Raw genomic sequence first — 27,808 nt, forward strand, 5'->3', positions numbered from 1 at the left:
CCCACAGCATTTTGCGGTTGAGTCAGAGGCGAAAAACATGGCATAAACGAGTTTGAACCGGATCAAACAACCCCATACACTTGTTAATATGAATTGCTAGAGCGTATTGATAGATATACGTCATTAAAGATCTGCTTAAAAACACACGTATGTCACAAGGAAACTTCAATAATAAATAAATTGAAAATCAACGTGTACTTACGTATTCTTAATTCCATTAGTCAATTTTTGTTTTAAATTTCTTCATAGTGACTCTACTAAAACACACAGTATTTTTTTAATTTTTCTTTTAACCTCCATCGAGATTCGCATCTAATTAGTCCCTGTCCTATCCGCCGCCAATTTGGCTTCTTTTCCATTGCTTCCAGATTCCAGACTCTCACTACTGAATCAAACTATGTTGGCAAGATTCGAACCCTATTCCCAATAAATTTATATGGATTACACGTACATGTAACCTCACGACAATATACCAGTCTATAGCTAACTTTAATGGTTGATGCAACCCATTCCCATCAGAAAGGGGCAGACGTTCTTCAGTGGTGAATTTACCTCTGAGTACGGTGTTATATGCCGTTAACAGGCTTTAATACAACTAATGGAAGAGATATAACATACGCGTACGTGATGAGCTACGATATAAAGGTATATTTACATACCGATAGATTTACGATACAAGGAGATTTAGGATGTCATTTTTACCCCGATCGATAAGGGTTCAGAATATCGTTGCCCGATTTCGCAAATATATTGGTCCCAAAGTAATATGTTGTGTAGCCACCCCTTACCATACAACTCAGCGGTGGCTCGCAGGGTACTATGTAATGATAACAATAATTTTTAAAGAACACCAACACCGTTTCTCTGATGAGTTCCCATTTGGAAGTACGGTTTGCCACGGAGGCGAAGATGATACCACATCTTATTCGCGTATTCCTACAGAAGTTGTTCTCCGCAGGGGCGCCCGATTTGGAAGAAGCGCAGCCGGCCACGATGCACATCCAGCCCAACCACTCCGAAGGCAGAAAAATCACCGACAGCGCATCTAAACGGACGACGATGACCCTCAATCGTCCGCCTCGTGCGGAAACTGCCGAGGTCCTTAGAAAACCCCTCACCCACTGCCCATCATCATCATTATTCGCTCCCTCGCGCAAACACGTAATCTCCACTCATTTGCGCATTTAATTCGCGCGGTGAGCGAGGGAGGACGCAAGACTTCCGCCGGTGGGATAGGTCGCGGCCTCCGCGAGCCTCCGTGACGTCGTGAGCGCCAACTCCTCGCCCCACACCCCTCGCCAACACTCCCCTTCACCGCACCCCCACTCTCTCCCGCCCGCCGGCTTCCACCCGAGAACGCGGGTCGAGGCGCCTTCGGGGGGAGGGTATGTCGGGTAAGGGGGGGGAGAGGACACACGCCAGTGCGCAGGCGCGCGGGCTGGCCTTCTGATTCCTCGTGGTCACCAACAAGACATCCCTTTCCATCACAACTCTCCCCACTGCCCCTCTCCTCATTGACGTCACGGCCGTGCACCCCCGAGCATCGCACCCCCGGAGGAGCGAGGCCACTGCGACGCAAACGGAGTCGGCAGCGGAGTCCGGGCGTCGGAGGCGCCACCCCGGCCGTCGATGCCACCACGGCCTCACCCCTCCGCGATGACTCGATTCGTCCGAAGTCCCTCGCCCGGAAAAACGTGCTCTGGACGTCGGCCATGGCGTCCGAACGTCCCCAGAGAGACATGTGGACAGTGGGACTTTCCAAAGGGATTGGTAGATTAACTCTGCATTTACCCATCGACAGTGGATGACTCGGGAATAGGCAACTAGCTGGACGTTCTTTACGTCTCGGGCAAGTTGGATACAAGCCATGAATAAATAGTTGCATTATTTTCAACGCCGTCATATATATTTATATAAGTTCGAGATATTAACCTAGAGTCACGGGGAACCTCCAACTCAAAGGCTATAAGTCACCTCAATAACAATGCGAAATAGTATATAAAGGTAATCCCTTTTGACAGTAGGTGAAAAATGGAACCACGAGGCTGAAATGCACTACTAATACAGGGATTACATAAATTACATAAAACCCCCATGCCTACTATAAAGGGAGAATATACATTTTTCAACGGCAAACCTAGCCAAAAGTATAGCCAATTACATACACGGGATATTAAAAGCAGAGAATGCTACTATGACAAGGTAAAATATGAAATTAGCTCAGCAATGAGGAGTCATATATAGCGACGCCAGGTCTTCGACTCGAAAAATCACCCAGGGGGGTTGTTCCCTAGCTGACGGCGAACTCCTCTCCGGCGAGAACACGTCCTTAACGCCAACCAACGGCGGAGAACTTACCCGTACATGTACTCCCATCGTCAGTTTTGGGCCTAGCAAGTCGTCGCCACTACCCAGCCTAGAGGCTACCTGTTCTCGCTCGGCAGGGAGCTCAAGGGTTTAGGTGGTAGATGAGACTCCGTGTGTATACACAGGAGTGTATGTGTGTGTATATATATATATATATATATATACATATATTACATATATATATAAGTATATATATATAAGTATATATATATATATATAAGTATATATATATAAGTATATATATATAAGTATATATATAAGTATATATATACATATATTACATATATATATATATATATATATACATTCAAACACGAAATCCCGCCAAACGGCGAATAAATACTCATATATACAGAAACATATATAAGGAAAAGGGATAGGAACACGTATAAAGGACGAACACAATAGAGGTGGGGAAGGCGGAATCGAACGGATCACAAGAGTAAAAATATTTCCTCAACCGGGACTCGAACACCGGATCTTTCCACTTGCCGGGCGGATGCTCTTAACCACTTGAGCTATCGAGGATATGTAATTTACCCTGAGATCCGTGGGTCTTATATGTCGCCAAGCGCCCCGATTCTTTAGCCAAGAGATGGCGTCAGGGGGCTGTTTCACCCACCAAAGGAGAAATAGACAATACACAAGAGGAAAGGTCAGTGGTTAGAATTCATACAACACCATACAGGAAAAGAACAGTGCGTTTCGTGGCACGCATAGCCAGAAGAAAGAGATGAGCCACATTGGCCAAATACACATTCAAACACGAAATCCCGCCAAACGGCGAATAAATACTCATATATACAGAAACATATATAGGGAAAAGGGATAGGAACACGTATAAAGGACGAACACAATAGAGGTGGGGAAGGCGGAATCGAACGGATCACAAGAGTAAAAATATTTCCTCAACCGGGACTCGAACACCGGATCTTTCCACTTGCCGGGCGGATGCTCTTAACCATATATATATATATATATATATATATATATATATATATATATATATATATATATATATATATATGAATGAGGTGCGCGGGATGCCATTGCAGTAATGAGATTATTAATCGAGAGGAATATAGAATACAACCAGGAGGTATTCGCCTGTTTCGTAGATTTCGAAAAAGCGTTTGATAGAGTGAATTGGGGAAAACTAATGAGTATATTGAAGAAAATAGGAATAGATTGGAGAGATAGGAGGCTAATCCGCAACCTGTACATGTCTCAGACTGCTCAGGTGCGAGTGGGGAACGGGGAGTTCGGTTGGGCAGTGTTAGGAAGAGGTGTAAGGCAGGGTTGCCCATTATCACCGTTGCTGTTCAACCTGTATGCAGAGGAAATTATTAAGGAAACATGGGAAGAACTGGAGGTAGGGATGAATAAGGGCGAGGAATTTGTAAAATCAGTTAGGTTTGCTGATGACCAAGCTTTAGTTGGCCATTCAGCCAAGGGGAGGCAAGCATTGCTGAGTGAATTGGAAATTCGGTGCGACAGATTTGGGATGAGAATCAATATTAATAAAACAAAGGTTATGCGATTTCTAGAAAGAAAAAGGCTAAGCTTTACATTAAAACAGGAGGGCAAAAACTACAGCAGGTAGAACAGTTTACGTATCTCGGAAGTGTTTTGGACCAACACGGTCAAAGTAGTAGGGACGTAAGGAGAAGAATTGCGCTGACAAAGAGGCTTTCACAAGGAGGAGGGAGTTGATGGGAGAGAGTTGATGGGAGAGAGTTGATGGGAGGGAGTTGATGAGAGGGACGTTGAGTAAGGATATTAAGAAAAGACTCGTAGAAACTTAGATACGGTACGTAGCTATGTACGGCGCGGAAACGTGGTCATTGAAGCAGAAGGATAGACGTACACTGGAGGCTTTTGGGAAGGGAAGGAACATGATGTTGGACGGGATGAAGGGAGGAAGAAGGTACTCAGAGATGAAGAGGGACCTGATGTAGATGTTTTGCTAGGAGTCACAAAATATTTATTTAGGAGCTATGTCCATCCAAAAACAAACCTTAACCGGTAGATTACCTTATAATACAGGGTTCGTCCGGAAAATAAGTGTACTGACTCCTGGGCTGGGCGCGCCGCTCCAGGCGCGCCCAGCACCGCTCTGACGGGCTGCGATTGGAGGGGGGTATGTTGGCAAGCGACGCTGAAAAAGGCAGTCGGCTCTGAGCTGTGGTGTAGTGAGGGGCTCTGTTAACGCGAACCTCCACGCTCGACCCACGTCACGGAACGCGATGCCGAAGTTTTAGGAGCAGCGTTATTCCATCAAATTTGCGGTAAAGCTTGGGAAATCGTCTACCGAAACTGTCGGTATGATTAACCAGGCTTACGGGGAGTCAGCCATGTCCAGAAACATGATCTTTCGGTGGCACAAGAAGTTCGTGGAGGGCAGAGAAGAGGTCGACGACGAACCACGGCCTGGACGCCCATCAACGACACTCACCGACGAAAATGTGCGAAAAGTTCGCGATGTACTGAACTCTGATCGTCGTCTTAGTGTTCGGATGATAGCAGAGCAGTGTAATGTGCCAAAAATGTAGCAGAGCAGTGTAATGTGCCAAAAATGTAGCAGAGCAGTGTAATGTGCGTCCGGCCAGCGATCAAAAACATCTGGCGGCTGCATCACGACAATGCGCCGTCTCACACCGCGCTTGTCGTGTCGGACTTCTTGGCCAAGCACGGCGTGGCAACGCTGCCGCACCCGCCCTACAGGCCGGACTTGACACCAACGGACTTCTTTCTGTTCCCGAAGATAAAGAGGAGTTTGAAAGGAACGCGATACGGGACTTTGGACGCCGTCAAAGAGGCCGTGACGACGTGTCTTCGAGAGGTTCCCGATGATGCCTTCGCGTGAGCGTTCCAGGAATGGGAACGCCGCTGGAACAAGTGTATCGACTCACAAGGGTCCTATTTTGAGGAATATTAGCTTAAGATATGTAAAAGTGTAATACATTTTTTTTCCTGAGCTCAGTACACTTATTTTCCGGACGAACCCTGTACATATATATATACGTATAATATATATTTATATATATACATACATATATATATATATACATATATATATACATACATATATATATACATACATACATATATATATATATATATATATATACATACATATATATATATATACATATATATATATATATATATATATATATATATATATATATGTGTGTGTGTGTGTGTGTGTGTGTGTGTCTAATCACACCTACGGCTGTTAGAACTGAATTGTTACTGCATAATAAAACCAAAACTAATGCTGGATGAAACGTGTTCTTTCAATATACGGGAGTTAAGCTTCACGTTTGAATTATGGACGACTTCAGTTGGGATTAAAATGAGATAAAACGATAAATAGTTTTTGCGCAATAAATACATGTTCAATCGAAGAGTCCCTGAAGAGTGTCAGCTTATAATGACGCCATCTACGGGGACCGCTAAACATCAACGATGAAAAATACCCCAGCCGAGAGATCGACATTCTACACAACCACCACTACACCCATTACCACCAGAGAATTATCGTCTCTGATTGCGACGCCATCTTCTAGAAGAGCAAGCAGCTGCGTTGGGGATCGGCGAGTGTTGTTTCATCTAGAATTAAAAAAATGTCCCTCGTCGCCATCTTACTATGCTTACTCCGACCGCAGTAGGAGTAAAAATATTCGCGTCAAAATTAGTAAGGTGTTGATTCACCCCCTGCCACACTACCTAGCGGTGGCTTGCAGGGCACTAAAATAGCTAATATCTAAGCCATTACGCACACAAATTGAGCATGGTGAATTATAACCTTTTAAACACGGTGTACGAAGGGTAACAGGATATGTGTAGCCACTAAATAGATATTCCTCCTCAAAGGACATGCTAATCGCGTAAATATATACGGATCATGGAATTTAAGGTTCAAACTATTGCCGATAATATTATTCATAAATTATAAATTTTATTTCCATGGAAAATAAAATTCCATAGCAAATTAATGTCGCAAAATCTTTAGCACTCCGCTAGCTGATTAATCTACAATAGACAGAACCGACTTTTTTCAATTAATCCAACATCCACAATGGGAAAATTAAATCTTAGAAAGAACTTAGGGACTCTACAATCATAAAAAATCATTACGGCCCAGTGAGAAAAAACACTCGATTCCAAAGAGGAAGAGGTTTAAACGATTGCTAGTTATTGCACATAATATTGACGCTTTCGCGATGCGAGTAACTCACTCCCTTCGACATTTGAGAGATCGTGCATGTTACGAAAACTCGATTCGCTAACTGCAACGGAAAGCTTTCAGATTCGACTCAGTCGGTCACGGTCGCGAATCGTTCGAGGCGAGTGATTCGTTCGCGAAGGCCGACCCCCGGTGAGCGGCGAGGCCGACCGACAGAGAGAGGGACTCTTGTCTCCCTCCATCCTCTTCCTTTCCCCCCTCGATCTCTCTCTCTCGCCCAACGTCTTCGCGGGGAGAGAGGTGAACGACGACCACGTAATGGGGGTGGAGAGGGGCCGGCTACCTCTCTCCCTCGCACGATTGGGGAGGGAGGGAGGAGGAGAGGCGTGAGATTGGCGTTGGCCCAGGTCAGTGCTCCAAAGTCACTCTCACCCACCCACCCACCGCGGCCTCATTTCCACGACTCCGCCACACCGAGTCGAGTGCACTGTCGCCGCCTTACGCGCCGATTTCGAAGACGATTACATGCTCGAAGCACGATGGGGTGCCACTTGGATGGATTTCCAGCGTCTTTTACGATGGCGGCGGCGAACACTCATTTCACCCAGAGGACCCCCCCCCTCAAGCAGTAGGGCAAGTCCGGCACTTTCACGGTGCATCGCACTCGGTGCCATACCGGGAGGCGACGCTCATCAAAGAATACTAAATCACCTCCTCCTAGCGATCGTTCCAAATCAACATCATCACATCAACCCAGATGAGTTACATATAATTCGCGAACTCATTTCCGACAGATTTCGTAGCTTCAGGGGCTATTTGATGAAATTGGACAATATTAATGAACAAATAATTGCAGTTAACTCGTGAATGACTGCAAATATTTGAACCATCGTCAAAACGAACGTATGAACCAAAGCACTGAATGGATCGGAGATATGGGAGCATTGGACAAATGGACTAGAAGAATAGAAGACTTTGAAACATGTAGCTGGAGGAGAATGCTGAATATTATTCAATGGACAGACAAATTAAGCAGAAGAGGAAATGCCCAAATGGAGAACATTACGATAAAGTACTACAACTAGTTAGATCGGACACACCGTAAGACACAATGGATAGGTTAGAAACAGAAGTAAAAGGGATAATGCCCTCAGGTTTACAAGAGGCAAGCAAGTACGCAGCAAAAGTTGATAAGCAGGTCAAACAGAGAGACAATATCCGAGGGTGAGGAAAACAACATTGAATAGACAAGAATGGAGGACTGCTGTAAACCAATCCGAGGGCAGAAATACCGATGATGAGTTGGTCCATGGTAACCATCACTAATTTTCACAGCGTAAAATTTTACACCATATCCTTTCGACGAAACGTATGACCAAGTACGGCACTACAGAGTCCAATGCCAATGGACAAAGAAAAAGCAGGCACAAACCAAGAGTTTGATCAAATTTATTGTACGGTACGATGATTTCGATGCAGAACCTTTCCACAGAACTGAACCTAAGACTAGTGGAGAATTTTCCATCTTCAATTAAGTTTCCTGCATTTTAAACCCTAATTACAACGTACCATTTTGCAACAACACCACACTAATCTTTCTAGTATCCATACTTGGATAGGGAAAACCCATTTATTTTTGACTTACACATCTGTATTGGTTCAATTGCGCATGAAATCTTCCGAGGAAGCTTTTTTTCTACATTGAAAAACAACGACTGGGTGGACAGAATAACTAAGACAGACGAAGGATACCGGTAGAAATAAACATGATGAAAAAAATGAACAGGAGATGAATCAAACTTAGATGAAGAAATAGCTTTTGAGATTTTACGTCTCGCTGGATACATTTTTCGACGGGAAGGTGAACGGGATGCACTGAAAATTAAGCATACAACAGATGTGATTAATGACTCAGAAAACGACAGCCGCGAAATCGAAAAAATATGACAACATGAAGAGGTTAGGCAACAGGAGAGCCAAGTGAAACCACAGCCTAGGACTGATGATGATGAGTTGTAGAGATGAGCCAAGCTGCGGGGTATATGTAGGCGGCGACTTTACTGGCTTAAAAACTGGAAACAGAACCGCTCAATCGTGCAGCATGTATTGCATGGAGCTAATGGGCAGGTAGAGGACAAAGAAATCAGAGAGACGCTTATTTTAAGAATTGATTGGAAAAGCAGATGAAAGGCCGCGTGGAACAACATGTTCGATTTGCGAGAAAACACTATGTTTCAGCACGATGTCAACAATAGCTGTGAGCCGTCCCCAGGAGCCAGGCCTGAGTCGGCACAAAATTGAGATTTTAAACACAAAGACACCGTACATGGGAAGACGTTAGACATGTCAGGAAAGGGGTAAGAAAAAGGAAAGGCTTTCGGATGGAATGACGGGAGGAAGGTAGGATGCGCAATTAAAATGTATATTGTAATGTCGGAAGCAAGCTTGCGCTTTTTAGGAGAAGCAAATAATATTACTGTTGCAGAGTGTCCATCTGAAATCTACCTTAAATGGTAGAATTCCATTAATAATACTAATAATACAAATTTACATAGGATAAGAGCGAGGATAAAAATGACATAACTAAAAATTTTACTTTCCCGCAATCCTCATCAATTTACAGCTTCTACATCATCTACATGGAACTTTACGAAGTCATGCTGGGGTGTGTAGTAAGGGGTGATTTCACATTGGGCATTCAATATCAAAATTGAGCATTGATTAAATGTTAATCGCAAATAAAAAAGTTATAATAGCGCACTATACACAAATTTTACGTCATAACACAAGTCGTAAAAACACCAGGAACTTCATATTCATATATTTTCCCAAAAACGATGGAAACGTTCAAGAGAAATTGTTTCTGCAGTGCACGATATAAAGTGGGGCTAGGATTTAGCCATGTTCACAACAAGCGATCAGAAGCACGTCAGCCATCTTCTTTCCGAATCACCTATTAGTCCCGACGTTCGCCTCTGACTCGGCCAAGTAACGCGTAGTCACGGGGGAAGCGTCATTCCCTGCAACACCACTGAGCTAATAGCATGACGACCAGTTCGCCTCCACCCTCCCCTGAGTCGACCTCTTCTCTCAAAGGAAACAAAACGTTGGCTTCAAAAGCTGAAATAAGGGATAGAGCTTCATGGAAAATCCAAGAGGTGGACAGAGGAAGAAACCATAATCTCTACTTGGACAACAACCCTTGATTCCATAGAATTTTCTACTGGTGGAAGGCCTATATAGCTATGAACGGTAGAGTCCGTGTGTGAAAATACGCTGAGGTTCTTCTCATTGTACCCAATAATAAGGAGGCGGTAACACCTTAAACAGACGCCATCGAAATACTGTACGAAGGACAAAAGTTCGTCAATTGAAGAAAAAATATCCGCTGGCAAGTTTTTCTACGATTCTACGATATAAAATGGCCCATTTTCACATAACATCCAATTGAGATCCTAAAAAAATATTAGAATGAATGCTCACAAGACCCGCAATGCTTAAACAAAAATGGGATGAGACAAAAACAAAATTATTACAATTGCACCTAGCTATCTACATCTACATTATACCCCGCAAGCCGTCGCAACGACGTGTGGCAGAGGGTGCTAGGTCAACAGCCACTCTATCTTACATTTATTCTCTCTACTTCCTCACGCACCTGGCACCCCGCGATCCACCAATAACCGCGCGGAGAGGGGGCGACCGAACACCGATCATACAACATGCCTACATATATTTTATTTATTTATACATATCCTGCAAGCCACCGCCAGGGTGCGGCAGGGGGTGACTACACACCAGAATAATTTTACCCGAACATGACCCTACCGCGGTCGAACTATGTCATTATAACCCCCTATCGTTCTTGGAAAAAATGACATCTTAAACTCATAATAAGTAAATAATAAGAGAGTTTATATCACGGAGTAAATACCGCCGTAAAAAGCACTCCAACCTGACCATACATTAACTTTTCGTTATGTCACGGACCAGTGCCTGGGCACGCGCAGCTAGTCTCGGATGATTTGAGAAGTACTTTACACAAAGATACCGAAGTGATTGTAGCTGTTATAAACTTATTTCTATGAATTGAATTACACGTAACAATTGCTGGTAACTGGCAATTAAGCTATTATTAAGCTGGATGTTGCATGTCAGGTGTGGAATCAGCCACTGCCACAAAAACCATGGTGTTGGCTTGTAATATACCATGAAGTGAAATCGTAAAACTCATTCAATTGCACAGCGTTTCGTGGGTCTAGTCAGTGATATCTCCCGTCAATTACTGCACCATCGGCTATAAACCCATTTTTTCCAATGTTATTACAATTATATCAATGGCCGTTTATGCGGAAACCCCACATGAGGAGGTTCAACTACACTCACGGGGGAAAGGCGTCAAAGCTCGTACTTTTGAACAAAGAAACGCTTCCGGCAGCCTTTCCCCCTTTTCTACAATTAAAAAGATAACACGAGAACCTAATCTACACTTTTACCGCAACACGCCTTCGCTTTTTTTATCAATTAATCGCGTGCCACATACGAGGAGATAATTTACATAATTTTTACAATACACCGCTTTTATTTCACCACGATTTTCACAGGGTTTAGCACGCTGACACACTAAAAGCTTTCACAATAGAAATTTTCACACGAGTTTCACTTAAGTGGCGTTAGTCATCTGTCGCATAAATGCGATAATTAAGGGAGCTCACGAAGATACAATAGTGTTCTGAAAATGTGCGAGAAAGGGATTTTAGCGATTTATCCTGTGCTTCCGGGATTTCATTTGCCACTTTAAATGGGTGTTACAAAGAGCTAATTTCAGGTCTTGCGGCAATGTACGGTCGCCACCGAATATTTTACATCTGATATACTTAATGGAATTTGGTAGCCATCAGAAGCAAACCGCTAATATCACCGCCACCCTAGGACGGAGAGCTGAGGCTAAAAACCACCTAGCATCACCCACAGCTGATGGGCAAAGCCATAGGAATGAGGACAACTGCTTTATGCTGACATAGATAGTGAAGCCACTGAAAAGTAGGCGACGTGATGGGGTGAGATACGCTCCCTTTGCTGGATGCGTCACTAAAAGCAATCGGGACGTAATAAGAAACTTCAACGGCCGGCTGAAACAACACTTTCAGTAATCCTACCACCGTTTCCCTACCACTGCCAAACTCAATTTCCGAAATGAATACAGGAAACGACCATTGGGATACTCCCCAAACACATGCGTCTTATTTACAAGTGCTTTTAAAAAACTGTGGCCAAATATCCTTCTACTTTGCGTACCCTAGTAGGCTTTCCAGGTTAGACAGGATTGCCAAAGCTACTACCAGAAATAATGATAAAATAGTAACTGCTAGAAGCTATTTTGCTTTCCAATCAATATTTCATCATCGTGGGTCGCGGTAGTCCAGGGGTAGAGCATTGGACTACTGACCGGAGGGGTCCGGGTTCGATTCCCGGGCAAGTCTCTGGGCACCTGCAGCTCCCCCCAAGCTATGTGATTTTACGGGTACCAGATATTCCTGGGAAACCACAAACGGCACAGAGAAAGGAACTGGCCCCCTTACCCTGATGTGTCAATTTCACACGCCGTCGGGCTTATCACTGGGTGAACTCTACCATCACCTACCAAACCGACCTTCGGGTTGATTACGGTTTACGGGTGTTTATGGTTTTATATCATCATCATCATTATTTCAGTCCTAGGATTGGTTTACTGCAGCCCTCCATTCTACTCTATTTAATGTCAACGCCCTCAATCTTTGATACCCTATCCGTTTTTATGAAATAATAGAAATCGTTACAGATGGCACGTCAGCTTTAGTGAGTATTTTAACATTTCACCTTCTGCCACACACCCTAGCGGTGGCTTGCAATGGTAACATGCAGACGAGACAGAAATTTATACCCCTCAAAACTTCGGATGCGTCATACACCTACATCATGCCTTAATTCCCGCTCGGTAGTTAGCATATGAACGCCATTGAAAGTTTGAAAGTTATCAATTTATAAGAAATAAAATTGATAATTTCCATAAACATATTATCTACGCACGAAGCCAAAATTTACTTCAAAAAACAAATTCGCTTCATCCGCCAACGTCAGTCCGTAAAGTACAAATTTTGCGTCCACACCTAACACTCCCATCAAGATTAAGAACTGCCACTGTTTAAAAATATATTTAAATCGCAAATTATATCATCATCTTTTCTTTGCGTCAACACACGTATTGAAAACCAATTGCGGTACCTTTGGCAGGGTAATCCTCAATTTGCAGGACAATAACACACCTTTCGCAGCTGCGCGGCAAAACATATGCCAATCAACTAGTAACGGCAGGGGCGCGCGGAATTTATTCACAAGCTAGGGAGCTACCTACGAACCCGGCTGAACAAGGTGAGCCAGCTGCCTTTGGCCTTTCTATGGTAGGCAAAGCATTCGTACCCCTTTCAAAGGTCAACTGAGACGACATTGTGTAGCGTCCGCTCTGTATTGGTGGCGCTCGTCAACGCAACCATCATTACAAATGGGTACGTATATACAATATACGGGCTCCTTTAATATAATATCACACAGAGTACACGTTGCTACCGTTCATGCCGAACGGCTTAACTCCCGGAATGTCAAAATTACATTCGGGTTTTTTTTTCCACACTTCAAAAATGAACGCAAAAATTGGAGGAGAAAAATTAGAGAAGGTAGAACAGTTCACATATCTCGGAAGTGTTCTGAACCAAAATGGTCTAGGGTAGTATGAAAAGAATGCATTAGGCAAAGGAACTTTCACAAGAGGGTTGGAATTAATGAGGTGAAGGATGAGTAAGGAAGTTGAGAAAAGATCAGTGAAAACCTTGATACGAAGCTTGAAACTGAAAAATTGTTCACTGCAACAAAATAGGTGTAAATTGGAGATTTTTAAGATACCGGTGGGGAGAAAAATGCAAAAAGTTAAATTGACAGAAAAGCACACAAATGAAGAGGTACTGGGCATGTCGGTGAGGAGATAGAATTGTTGGAAAAAAGTATCCGTCCGCGGGTCTCCCCATCCCTAAACATGCTTCCCATCATAATACCCCCTTCAACCAGTGTTACAATGTTTCCGTCCTAGCGTCCCTTCCCACATCCGATAACCCTATAGAATTAAAAACTCTTGAAATGGCATTCATTTACATCTGTATGGCCTATCAGCATCCGGGCCTCAATGTCGTTCACTGATGGGAGTGGCCTAAAATTGTTACTTTGTGGAAGCCCACCCTCACCCCTCCTTCGCCTCCCGTTCTCCCCTTCTCCTGGCCCCCTTCCCTTTCTCTCGCACCCCTCACCTCAACAACTCCAGCAGTCATTACTTCTATATCTTCAGAGGAAGACGGATTGTTTCCGTCGAAATATCAAGAAATAACGTGTGAGTGTTCTTCCTTTTTTTTGTGTTTCTATATTGTGTGTTACTGTGTATTGTACTATTCGGCACTTCCGTGTTACGCCTACGAAAGCATATATATATAAATAATATATATATATATATATATATATATATATATATATATATATATATATATATATATATATATATAGTGCACATATATACACACACGCAAAACCTATATTCAAGGGGATCGGGATGGTGCGGTGGCTACAGTACGTTCTGGAGACAACAAATATTTTTCGGTGGTACCCCGATCCCTACTAGAGGTTCTTTGCGGAGAGCACTTGAGTGAGTATGACGTCCGCCGGATGGGACGTTTAACTGCGGACCTCTTGGCGCCTTTCGACAAGAGTAGGCTAATGCCGATCCAGGGTCTCTCCACCCTGCTTTTCCCAACCATCCATAATGGCGCAAATGACATAAGCTGTCGGTCGCCTTCCATAACAACTACTACTACCTACACCTCTACCGGTACACAACAGAGGAAATAACAGTCCCCCCTACTTTCTGATTCGAGCATTTTTCAGTTTCCACAGTAACATCATGGGTTGACGACAATCCTTCTCTAAGATCGATCACGCGTACGAGAGAGGTGGACACGGGTAATTTAATGAAGACACTAGGTATGATATTATGGTAGACACTTAAATGTTAACATAGCGAATCAACAACCACATCTTCCGCCGCTGATTGTAATGATAATGAGAGAAAAGCAAGGGTAAGGCGCAAACGATCTTGCGGGACCGTACTTAGCACTGAGGTGGCACGAATACGGAACAAACACACTATGAAGATGTGTAATCAACAGCCAACTCACGAGCATCCAGAAACGAACGCATATCATTCACGCGAATATTTCTTGTGTAAGTCATGTCAAAAGCGGCCACAAGGATTGAGAGTGAAACTACTGCTTTCGGGGGTGAAAGAGCATTTTAGCTACCTCTCAACTTTGTAAAAAATCATGAAGGAGTTGCGGAGCATTCATATTTCTAAAAGAATCGTTTTGTGAAATAACTAGAGTAAGGTCATTTTTTGAGTATTGATTCCGTATTTCGTGTCTGTAAATGAGTAATATTCTGTTTTGAAAAAGGTACATTAAAAGAAACAAATTGCACACTGATTATTCAATTTTATTTCCACAAGTAGTCTTAATGTGTCTCCGAATGATCTCACGTCATTAACCTCAACGAAATTGATTTATTACCACAGCCTTGGGAAATGGCAAAATACATCTATACTATTTATTTTTACATGCGCGCTCAAGTACCCAACATTACCGTACGATATTTTTGCATCAACCATTTTCATTTACCCGCATCATTAGTTAACAGGATAGGCTTTAAAATGGCATTCTTTCGAACTTGAGGAAAAACACCAACGACGAGCTTGCAAATTTACAGTTACGGTTCATCTTCAAGGCGAAAATAGACGTCTGAGGGAGTGGGAGGGGAGGGACCTAGACAGTCTCCGGCGTGCACGCTGCCATAAAGATTCTTTCGAGCAGCGGAGGCAAATGACCTTCGAAGATACACCCAAAACGAGTCTGCGATCGACCGGCGGATCGCGACCGCCGCCGTCCTGGGTACCCCTGCCGCCGCTAGGCATCCTCGGTCGGCCGACGGCTACCCACGCCGCCCCTCCTCCTCTAAACCTAGGGTGGCCAACTCTCCCGGGTTCACGTCAGGAATTTGACGATGATATCTTGAAATTCTCTCCCGACTCAAGGTCTGAGGCGTTCCCCTCCCCCCTTCCTCTCAGAGACGATCCTCCTAAAGAATGCCCGCATTAATTTTTCAAGGCGATGCTCTTGAAAACCACAATACTCTGGGAAGGTTACGAAGAAATTTCTTTTTGAATCTCTCATAAGAAATACATTTCCGATTGCTTTGCAAATTTCCCCAACACAGCCAGAGCTGAAAATGCTTTGAAAAATTATTTCTATTATGAATAATTATTTATCGGGTAAATAGACCTATGGTCGCTACTCTCAGTCGCCTTTGGTCATAATTTCTTGGTTTCGATATGGACACAGTAAATAGACCAGGAAGGAAACCGTTAATGTTCACAAATACTGAGCTTCACGAGGAAATAAGATAAGTATGATCATTTCATGCGTCATCCTCTAAAACAGACACTCCAACACTCTTTCCAGATCAAGCAACCGAACGACAAACTTAGGAAATATTAAATGGAAATATTAAATGTTTAAATGACGAGTTGCCATGCTCTTTACTCGAAAAGATCAGGAGAAGCAGCATTTGTGCAAATCATGGTTAGCACCCACATGCTCCCAACATGGAACGGGCCGCGTGGGGTAGCGAACCGAGGTGAGACCCCTATGGTGTGACGAGGAGAGGTGTGGTCCCCGCCCAAACAAAAGAGATGTGGCGTCCATTCATTATCTGGAAGTTACCTGAACCTGCTTTCTGGGCGTAGCAGCCTTCCTGGATGAGATTCGTTCACGGCACATGGGCCCCGTCTCACCTCCATGTGAAGCCGAGCGATCGAAGGGCCAAGGCCTCGGGAGGATGAGGTGGGCAAACCGGGAATCGGAAGAGGGGAGCTCGGCTTGGAAGTCGCTATCCAGGGGACCGCAATCGCCGGACGGACGAACAAGGGTGTGCAGGGGATCATTTACAGGGCCAACCGCCGTAAAGAGCCAATGATATTGTGCACTATTCACCCCAGCTGACAAGAAGCGACGCGATCACGGGAACCGAAGACATAGCCAAGGCGCGATGAGATTTCAAGTGGAGGAGTTTAACTAGTCATGACCACGACGGGTACACCAGACGAAGACTGATGCAACGTGTGCGTCGAGAATTTTCCCACAGGGATTTCCCGTTTCCTCCAGGAAGACAGCTGATTCAGAAACCAACACTTTCTCAGTCATTATCAAGTGAATACATTTCGAACAAAGGTCGCGAGTTCCGTAGCACGAGGACGTCTATACACTTCCAAGATATCTAAAGACACACAGAGGTGATAGGAAATGATCATTCTGGCGGCGAAGCGACAATTCATACATTCCACTCCGTCGATTCGTATTAAGATCTCCGGTATTGGAAACATAGTGAAAAAATGACGAGTACTTAGCTCGACTATCACGCCACAACCTCGGGAATGAAATCCACAATTCTTCCCCGTTTTATCCGATATCATACAAGGTCACCAAGACCTAACTTCCCCGGTCCCCCATTATTTATAACCTTGGCCAATTAGACACTCGGTTGAAAGAATAGATTTTTCCTTCCGATCGGCATAGTTCATTTCACCCTTTAAAAAACTATAACCTCAAGACATTAGAATTGACGGTGGTTAATGGACCACTTCATTTGGATTGCATACGAAGAGGAAAAAAAGGTTTCCTTTGCAAAAAAAACAGAAAATTGAGTGTTGCAACACACTCCAGGTATCTAAGAAACGTACTCGTACTTCATCCAATTGGGAAGGCGGATACTGAGAAAAGTCTTTCAACGCAGATTTCCAGCCGGGCTTTCCATCAGAATCCCCAACCGGGTTTCTCATCTTTGCTGCGCCTTCCTGAGAGCCGGTGGGAGGGTTGAGTGCCGCTAAGTTCATTTAAGTGGCATGAATTGCCTAAGCTCTTATCAAATGCCGGAGCTTACGCAGTCGCCATTTGCAAATTCTTTAAGTGTTTAAACCTTTCGCTCCGGTATCCTAATTCTCAAATGCGACGTAAATGGAGGGTCTACTGTCTCGGTAACCTCCACTACTCCCTACATAATAAAATATGGAACAAATAAAAATGATCTAAAGTCATTTTTTATTCAATGGAAAATTTGGAACAATTCATTTTGAGAGCACAATTATTACAAACTTTAAAAGCATGATAGCGCACCGCAGAGAGTGTGAAAAGCAGCGTCCACGGGAACAAATTTAGAAACGCAATAAAACTTACCAACTAAAAATACCTCAAAGACTATCCTTTTTATATCCTGTATTTTTATCTTACTGAGCACATTGTTACGACATTTCAGTGTCAGGTGTTAGGTTGTTTTGTTAGGAGAGGAAATTTATCGTTCTTCAGTCTTTCTCTATCCAACACCTACCTTAAACAGTAGAATACAAGCATTAATAATAATTTCTCAAAAATCTATTGCAGCATTGCCACCCCAGAACTTCAACTCACACATAATTAAGTCATAATTTGAAACAACAAAACGAAAAGGCAAAAACATGGGAAATAAATGCAACGGATTTAATAAACAGCGGGCCGAAAATCAACTCATAAACAGAACAGAATCGCAATTTCCTCAAGAGTCACACGGTATCAAATCTTACTGAGGGGTCTCTCTTTGGGGTAGTGATTAGGAAAGTGAGATGTACGATGCACAATTATCTGAAAAAGAGGAGAGGCCCGAATACATTTACCAATTCTTACAGGATACTTCAATCGTCAAGTCTCAATACTGCTGGAAATAAAAAACAGATTTTTCACGCTCTGTTCACGAAAAACGTAAAAAAATACGCCGAATGACTACGCCGAGGAGCTATATTTTTCAAAGTAAATGTATCATGGCACTTAAAAACGGAAATGCACGTTCGAGAGCGACGCAAAGCCTCGAAAGTTACGTCAGGGATAGATTTCACTTCCCACAGCGAACTTTGTCATGGTATTCCAGGGAAGACTCAGAATTCCCTGGGGTCGCTTTGATCTTCCTCTCAAAGGAAATTTCCCCCCCTCCCGTCTATTCTACGAAGTCCCGAAAGAATGGCTTATCCTCCCCCGCCTCTCTTCCGTGCGCTGACTGATGATACTGTCTGGATAGCTCTCTGGCGCTTACGGACGCCATTTCAGATGCACCGAAAGAAATTGAACACCGGCGAGGGGGCCAACGATACCGAGAGTCTTGCCTAGAAAGCTCACCCAAGCCTCGGAGACCCCTACCCTAAGCCATATCTTACTTCGTCCGTTTAAATCGAACCGATTCCCTCCATCCCCAATCCTAAAACCTCGTCCACCGCCTAAATCAAATCCATTCCCATTTATTTTTAAAATGCACGCCTATACTTGACTCGATAATTATAATTAGGGAATGCTGGTGGTGGGTGCTGAAGTCTGGCGGTTTGATAAAAACGACCGCACAACATGGGGAAAAGCATAATCAAATACGGTAAACATCACTACTTATGTAACACTGGGCAATAAAATTACAATGCTGGGAAATGGAGGGTTTTTTCGATGCCGCTTTTTTTACAGATGCAATCAAATACATGGCAACATTAGGAAGATCTCACTAGACTGTATACTCCATTTTTTATAAATCTAATTACGTAATCGTGGTTTCTTGCATTGATGCCCAACTAATGCCTAATTTGGTAATGCGTGCGCTCTCACAGGCACGACATTCGGATTGCCATGGAAATGATCGACATTTCCGTTCTGCGATAACAGTGCTGGTATTTCAAATGAATACCCTTGTACGTATATGGTTTATCAAAACTTTTTCAAAACTCACGGAAATTTCCTGAAGTAATACTACAGAGGGCATACTTTTCAAACAAATTGCATTCGACGCATACGGCTTACAACTTTCGCGGGTTTCCTATTATTTTTGCATACTAAGTAGACAATTATGTAGTATTTATCTTATCCAGCTTTAGTTATCATTGCCCTTGTAACTAACACGATCTCGTAGCCGTGGAGAACTATAGCTCCCTTTGCAACCGTAACGCATGTACCTTCAGTTATCTACAGATATACATAATTTGAATTATGTTACATGTACATATAATTACACACACACACACACAGGCGTTATATGTGTGTGTGCCTGTTGGTCGTCGTAGTCCAGGGTTAGAGCGTTGGACTACAGAACGGAGGGGTCCGGGTTCAATTACCGGGTAAGCTCTCACTGGGCGCCTACAGCTCCACCCAAGCTATGTGATTTTTCGGGTACCAGGTCATCATGGGGAATCATAACCCTACCCTCATGTGTGAATTGCACACGCCGTTTAGCTTAGTACCGAGTGAACTTTACCATCACCTACCAAACCGACCTTTGGGTTAATTACATTGTGTATGGTTATGGGTAAGGGTTCTTGGTCGCTTCTCCCCGCTAGATAGAAGTCTGTGGATAGGAAGCAGTTGCAACTTTGTAGCAGTTGCCGAAATTTTCATTGAGGGTCGCTTCGTGTTTGGGAACTGGTAGAGAGGCATACGGGGAGGATGAGTTCACCCCCTGCCACCCGCCATGCCACACCCTTCGGTGTGTATTCACCCCCAGCCACACAATCTAGGGGTGGCAGGTTGCTACAATATCTAAAAATGTGGGTTAAGGGATACTCTGTGGCTGTTGATCCAAATACTGAGGGGCGTGGTGCATTGGATAATATTGAAAGACGGACAGGAGGTACAGTTTACCTATATCGTACATTGTATACGATATTTCTGGGATTGCAGGAAGACGTGGAGTGTGAAGGGAGATATTTGAGGTGGTGTTGTTGCGGAAGGGAGTTAGTTACAAAGATGGAGCAAATTTGGCACCTAGCACCATGCCATGGACTCGAAGAGGTTTTGGGGAATTGGAGTGGATTCAGAAAGAGGGCTGGTGGATTTGAGAATATTAGAAAGAGAGATTTGCCGGACGTAGCCGGAGAGTAGGTTGGCGGCGGCTTTGTTTTCGGAAAAAGATATGTAAAAATAATTCTAACGGACTGCAAGCCGAGGAATTAAAATGCTCAGATGGATAGACTGTGCTGCTTCTTCTTATGGGATAATTTAGAGTGTTTAAGGATTTTTGTGTGCAAAAGGGAGCCACGTTGGATGAGAGGCATGGAGTCAGGAGAGGAATTTATTCAGTTGTGTGTGTGAATAGTACATGTGCACCAATATTGTGTTTTTAAACGGTTCTGGCATTAGAAGAAACAGAACACAACTGATAATTATTGTTGCTTACACGCATAGTCCCAACGTACCTCCAAATTGTCTCACATTAAGTTAAACGAAAAATTGAATTGGCTTATTACCATATTCCTGGGAAAAAATATGGCGAAACACACACATATAAATACATAGTTTTTTTAGGTAATCTACCGGTTACGGTAGGTTTTTGGGCGGACAAAGCTACCAAATAAATATTTTGTGACTTCTAATAAAACGCAATCCAGCAACCTACTCTACGTCAGGTCCCTCTTCATGTCTGAGTACTTCCTCCCTTCATCCCATCCAACATCCCTACCCTGTTCTTGCCCTTTCCTGGTTTGCCTGACATTCTCCCCTCTATTACAGTCTTCAACATCTCACTACCGATCAATACGCCCTTCTCCACACCCACATTTCAAAAGCCTCTAATATAAGTACACATGTGTTTTTTATACATTTGTGATGTAGTATTCCTTGTGTGGAAGTAACCCCCACCACAAACTCAAGGAGTAGCTTTCAGGTACCACATATCTAAATGGATCTGTTGCGAGTGGCTCCAAACCACCGGTGTATCTGCATGCAGTACAAAATCCTTCAAAGAAACGAATATGTACCAACATTAACATAAAATTCAGTCAGGCCAATAAAAATGTAGATAAATACTATCTTAAATGTTCTCGATTGTTTATTTTAACTATTGACTCTTCTTTACTGTTTATCGAGACACTAAATGGTCAGATACAAGAAGCCACCAATCGTGATTTTTTCTCATCATTTAGAACAAGCATTACTTATTGATGGGCGCAATAATAAACCTCTGTAGACACTGCTGCAGCAAATTAAAAAGGAAAATCGAACAGTTTGAATTTAAATCATCTCAGAGTAGGGAATACGTGGAGAACACGTTAAACGACAAAAGTGACAAACGATAGTTATTCTCAGAGCCACCAGTGTAGACATTTCATATGCGATGGGTTAAAGCAATGAGTTTAACAAACTTACCTTGAGATTTTTTGCGATTGTTACTGTATTATTCATAATTTTGTATGTTTTCTACATTGTAACCAGCAAGCTACCACAAATCAATTTCAGGGTGAGGGTGAATATGCACGTGAAAGGATTGCACTAGAAGGACAATGATTCAACGCCTCACCCTACTAAGGGAGCACAGCAGCGGGTAACAACTGCACCCTTGTGAGGAAGATGATATAAAAGTATTAAACTTCCAATAAGAATTTAACAATATCTTCGCTGACTCCGCCTATGCGTGGTGATTTATATTGGTTTATTAATGCCTAAACATTACTCATTTATTACCACAACGCAAACATTGGGTTGATGCGGCAGTTAATGTACTCGCTTCCCACCTCATGAGAGTTCGAATCCCGGCGCCGGCGGGAGTAAATTTCAATTGTATCCCGAACCCTACTTGGGTTGCGTGATAAGTGGAGATCAGTTCAAGTGGAGTGAGCCGTCTGTCAAATGGCACGTTAAATTTTGTTAACCCGTGGCGCCCTTAGTTGATTCAGTACGCTAGTCGGTGCCGGGTTTCCCTCCACCCTTCCTCAATTTTCTGAATAACCTACCCCTACCGAATTTCCCACCATAAATTTACATCAATAGTCATTAATGACAGGTTTTCATAAAAACTTAACCATTTAACAGTTGGAACATCTTGAGACAAAATCCGAGTAGACAGTGACCAGCTTTCTGACCCAGAAAAGTAAATTCTTCACTCTTTCTTCCGATGACAACTGCAAGCGACCGAAATTTATGGCTACGGGCACACAAGGATCACGGCCTTCCCTACCAAGCTCGGCAGCGGCAGCCCGAGGTATTGGGGGTGAAGAGGGGGCTTTATGGGTTGCCGACGAGTCTAAGCTAAATAAAAGGGTCTTCTAGCCGCACCCAGAAAAGGACCCTAAATGTTACTACGCAGTTTGCCCAGAGGAACGGGTCAAAAAAAAGGCCAACATGGAAGAATAAATTTTTTTGATGCCACATTTTCAGCCTTCACAAGTTGAATTCACTACTGCGGTAATCGGAAGGCACGCGAAATAGAATAACGAAACGCACTCAGTTTCCCAAACTAGTTCTCACGAACCATAAAAAAAACTCCTTCCGCAATCGGTCTCGTATTAGCGGACCCGGCTTAATACTTCCCGAGAATTGGGCCTGGTGGCACGTGCACGACAGAAAGGTACATAAAGCCTGGCGAAATGAAACAAGTGCGCAAACAAACCGCGTTGGCCGCTTAGTACACGTGTTTGGGTAGAAACAAGATGGTGTTCTCTAAAAAGGTGGGCGGCCAGTCGGGGACATACATGGCATTAAACAACGTGCGACCGCTAACGGTTTTCTATCTACCAATTTTCCTACGCACCTGGTGCCCTTCAAGCTATTGCTACGGTATGTGGCAGGGTGTGATTAGACACCAGGAACGTGCCATCAAAATTTAAACACCGTACTTGGAGGTACTAATTTAGTATGATAATTAACGAGAGAGCCAGATGAATTCGCATCAACATTCATGTACAGTCGAATTAAATAACCTAAATAATGACTGGTGGAAACGTAGGACAGACATATTCAAAGATATTTATTAGGGCTGCACTGTTCATTATTATTTTTGGGAGGCTGTATGTTATTTATTAGGTGATAATTAAAGTTTTTTTCTTGGTTATCTATAAATGTACATCTTTTAATTATTCTACATGGATACTATTATACATTAATTGCAACTACAGATCGAAAATTTTAATTTTTAATGTTGCAAACCTGATGTTGAATCATCCCCTGCCACACGCCCTAGCAATGGCTTCCAGGGTAACATGTAGAAAATGGAAATGCAATAAGTTCCAATTTGTTCCAAATTTCATGACGATCTTAATGTAAATTTTGTTTGGGATTTGTCAATTTCCCTCGATTGCAGCCATTACAACTATAACCAATGTACCCACTATTCATTGGTCGCATTATCAGTAAAGATATATTTTACAAAACGGATAAATCATTGAAGTTAAAACTTCAATGATAAGAATTTGACACGTGCTTTGCCTACGAAGCAGTAACATTCTCGACTCAAATGTTAGGGGACTTGAGTAAATCTCTCCACAAATATCGATCGGTGCCACCACATCAGCAAGCATGGAATTATTTGAATATATTTGCGTATTTTTTTATTTATTGTCCACATACAGCAATATTGCCAATTAAAAATGGCACATATGACAAAACAGAGAACAAGGGACGTAAATACATATCAACACCGACAAGAAGAACTGTAACGTAATATTCACAAATAGTGAAATAATAAGTTTTAATTGAATAGCGAAGACAGTGATAAGGAATGTAAGGTAGAGGTTTTTACTCATACAACAACGAATCATTGCAGTCAGGAGTTGAATGCAGGAGTGAAGAGAGGCGGGAGAAGAGCAAGCTTGTTGTGAGTGACAATCAAGGAACTGTTATCACTATCTTGCTTGTGTTGTCAAAACATTCGCGGGGGACTGGAACTCAATATCCGAAGACCCCTCCTCCCACACCGCGCGTTTCTCATCCTTCAATAAACACAGTACTGAACCAAAACATTTGGTTATAGGAGACGGTAGGAGCTCCCCCTCATACGAACTTCACGGCGGGTGGTCCACCCTCGTCAGGGTTATTTCCTTGTAACCCTGTATCGCCTAGGAAGGAAATCTAGAACCCGAAGAATCAAATAGTTCGGGTGAAAAAGCTTCAGCGGTCGAAAGTCACCGGGAATCAAACTCGGGGCATCGGGTCACTAGCAGATGAAGAAGCTAAGAATTCGAAAAATATTGGGTGACATTTTTCACAAGAAAGATAAGGGATCAGAATAACTTGATCCGAACGCGCCAGGTAGCGAAGGGGAAGTATTTTGATTTTTCCACTCCAATGATCTATTATATCATTTACCCTTTGTTCATTGTTCTTATTACTAAGATCGACTGTTCTGTATTGAGAAGTATTCCACACTTCGATAAGGCATAGACCTGCCATTATCATTGTCTATACTATTTGAAATATTTGTCAATAACAATTAAGATAGGCTACGTTTTGGATGCCGCATTCCTGAAATTGAGTCAACTCCAGCCACACAGAACAGTGGTAGCTTACAAGGTACCATGCAAAAGTAGTGAAAAAATCCAAGTGAGACGGCCCATCGAATACATTCCCCTCCATATCCCACGCTCAAATCACAATCACGGCACAAAAAAGTATATGTATTTAAGCACATACCAAATCGGCCTTCGGGTTGATTACTGTGTTTATGTTTTTTTTTATCTTGATCAAATGCTACTACTTCCATTCCATATCCTTTCCCGGTAATTTACGAAGATGTAGATATTGTAATAACTCTTTGCATATTGCTTACCACGAAAGTTAACTTCTTTCCCCGCCTCGATTTACAATTGGACGAAGGGTTAGGGAAATTGAGAGGGCCAATGTCGCCAATACCAATCCAAGAGTCGTACAAATACCGGCATGTCCATCACTTGCCTGCCGGCATACGTGTAAACTGCCGATATTTCTGTCAAGACTGGAAAATCCCTGGCCACGTGGTCTAAACGCCCAAACGTAGTGTATAAGTGTAGTACACACGATTGGGAAATAGAGCAACTGGGAAGGACTACTCGACTTCCGGGTAATCGTCAATAGCTTCGAAATGCGGAAAAATACGCTGTCAGCTGGAGTGACGTAATGTTTGGCGAGTTATCCGTTTTCCTCGCACGCAAAAGCATTTTCGGAAGTACGGGTGATATGCCTACGGAGTGATGTAATCTGGTGGAAGTATCCTGGATGGGCGCGGAGGGATACCAACTGGAAGCGACAGAAATCAGCTGGGTCGTGTATCGGGTCTATTTCTCTAGTGGCCAAAGATTTTTGCCGTGGGAAAAATGATAAAATAGCCATAAGTTTCCAAAAAGTTAACAATAATATATTGCAGGCTATTTATGGGTAACACTAATGCACAACAAGAGATTTATTGAAAACTTAATGGGGTTTCTTCAAGTTATATCTCCTGAAAAACTTCGCTAAATTCACAATCTGTAGCACATCAATTTAATTACCACCAAGACCACGCCCTTGCTGGCTCATATTGCGAAATAAATTAATTTAGCGCAGAGAAAACTGGAGAAAGTTGCGTAACCCTCGATAAAAGCAATAAATTCAGGAATATCAATAAGCAGGTGAGCACCCATCACCGCACTTGTAACCATGACACTGTGAAAGTAAAAATAACATAACTGCTTAAATCAAGTTCACGAAACGATTAACCTTGGAACGATGAATTCTAAAAATGGGCAAAGCTGCATATGAAGTATAGCTGAACAGTATAAAAGTTCCGAATGTTATCGCGCGGTCTCAACTAGATTTCATAATGCCAACTCAAATGGTAATGGTAGAAAATTTCTTTTAGCCAAAATATTAAAAAAAACTAGAAATCCTTAAAACTAGCGACGAAGGGGAATGAAGTTTGAACACGATTGAAAGCGCGTGAAATTACGAAAACGTGAAATTTAATCATTGTTTGGCTCCAGAATCACAACAATAAAATTGTTGTTGAAAATGGTACCAATAAATGTGTCGATCTCAGAACACCGAAAAAGAAAAATTCATTGAAACTAGACGACCGAACACATGCTATCATCAGTCACGTTCTTCAATGGATGCCACTGGAAGCAAATGGATGCGTCAAAAACAAACAGCCGAGCCTAGACTCCAGACAAACAATGCCGATGATAAAACGAAAGTGGTCCCGCAAGACCAAATTGATGAGTATGGCAACTTTTCCGGGTATTTTATGGCACAACAAACTGTACTACTAAGTTCTCCAATACTATTGGGCGATTCATTTAGTCTCATAATAAGGGGTTACGTTCACACCTTGAAAACACAACTTCAAAGTCTAGTTATGTTCTGATAACGCCAGGTCACGACATTTTAGAAAGGGTTTATGCACAAAAAACTAAACATATCTTTAAAGTTCCTGCACGGTCCAAAAAATAAGACGCTAATTTTTTTCCACAGCTGATCATTGACCTTATACCTCACGTGCTTCCGGCTAACTAGCTTTCATAACTGAACTTAATAAGATAGACCATAACTTAGTATGCATGAGAGATCTTTGAGTGGCAAACTTGTCGTAAACTATGAATGCGACAACGAAATCACTGGGGCTCTTATAAGAAAATACCGAAATGCAAGCCGTAAAAGTAAACAAGAATAATGTGTAACTTACCTGTCAGAGCTCTCCGAGCTGTCGTATCGGTCAGTACACCTCTTCTTCCTCACGCTGTCGTCACCGTTGGAACAAAGGGATTTAAAATCTGTTGAAAATTCACTCACATGTTCATCACAATTCTCGGAGGCGTGCACCCTGAGTCCCACGCCATTCACACGAAATTTTGCACCATAATTTTCACTTTCGCCACTCAAATAAAATTTTGACTTCATGCCGCAGAGGCCTTTTGTGTTTACACATTCTTTGCGCATAATGTCGAGCACTTCCATACTATTTTCTGCCATTTTTGAATCCACAACAACCTCCCTGTCCGCCTCGTGAAATACTTCGTCTGCCATCTTGGAACGCACAGCTACTCTGACGTCATAGAGAAGGGGCGTGAACGATATGACGTCAGGAATGCTACCTTCAATTGTTCACACAAATATTCGGCGCGAATATTGACGTAAACAAGATGAATCAATGCCGCATTTTGAAATAAAAAATATGAAGTTTAACGGTTCGGTTATGAATTCCTGTCAAATTTCAATCGTGAACAATTTTATTAAAATTCCACCGTAAAAAAAGAAATAGGCCAGGACAACATTTGTGAAGCAATGTCTTCAATAAGACGGGTTATCAAAAGCAATCGTCTAACAGGACTGTGAGGGAATC

At 42.8% G+C, this 27,808-nt stretch overlaps 1 protein-coding gene across 1 annotated transcript in view; it reads right to left on the reverse strand.

Annotated features, from left to right (window-relative positions):
- The window catches only part of jing (AE binding protein 2 jing), a 234,239-nt gene extending 206,747 nt beyond the window's left edge, over positions 1 to 27,492 (reverse strand). The window contains exon 1 of the mRNA XM_071596896.1: positions 27,152 to 27,492. Within this exon, the coding sequence (XP_071452997.1) occupies positions 27,152 to 27,492 (341 nt within the window). The remainder of the gene's footprint in view (positions 1 to 27,151) is intronic.
- Positions 27,493 to 27,808: the final 316 nt, after the last annotated feature.

This window comes from Hetaerina americana, unplaced genomic scaffold (assembly GCF_022747635.1).
Source record: "Hetaerina americana unplaced genomic scaffold, ioHetAmer1.1.p SCAF_8, whole genome shotgun sequence".
Lineage (NCBI taxonomy): Eukaryota > Metazoa > Arthropoda > Insecta > Odonata > Calopterygidae > Hetaerina > Hetaerina americana.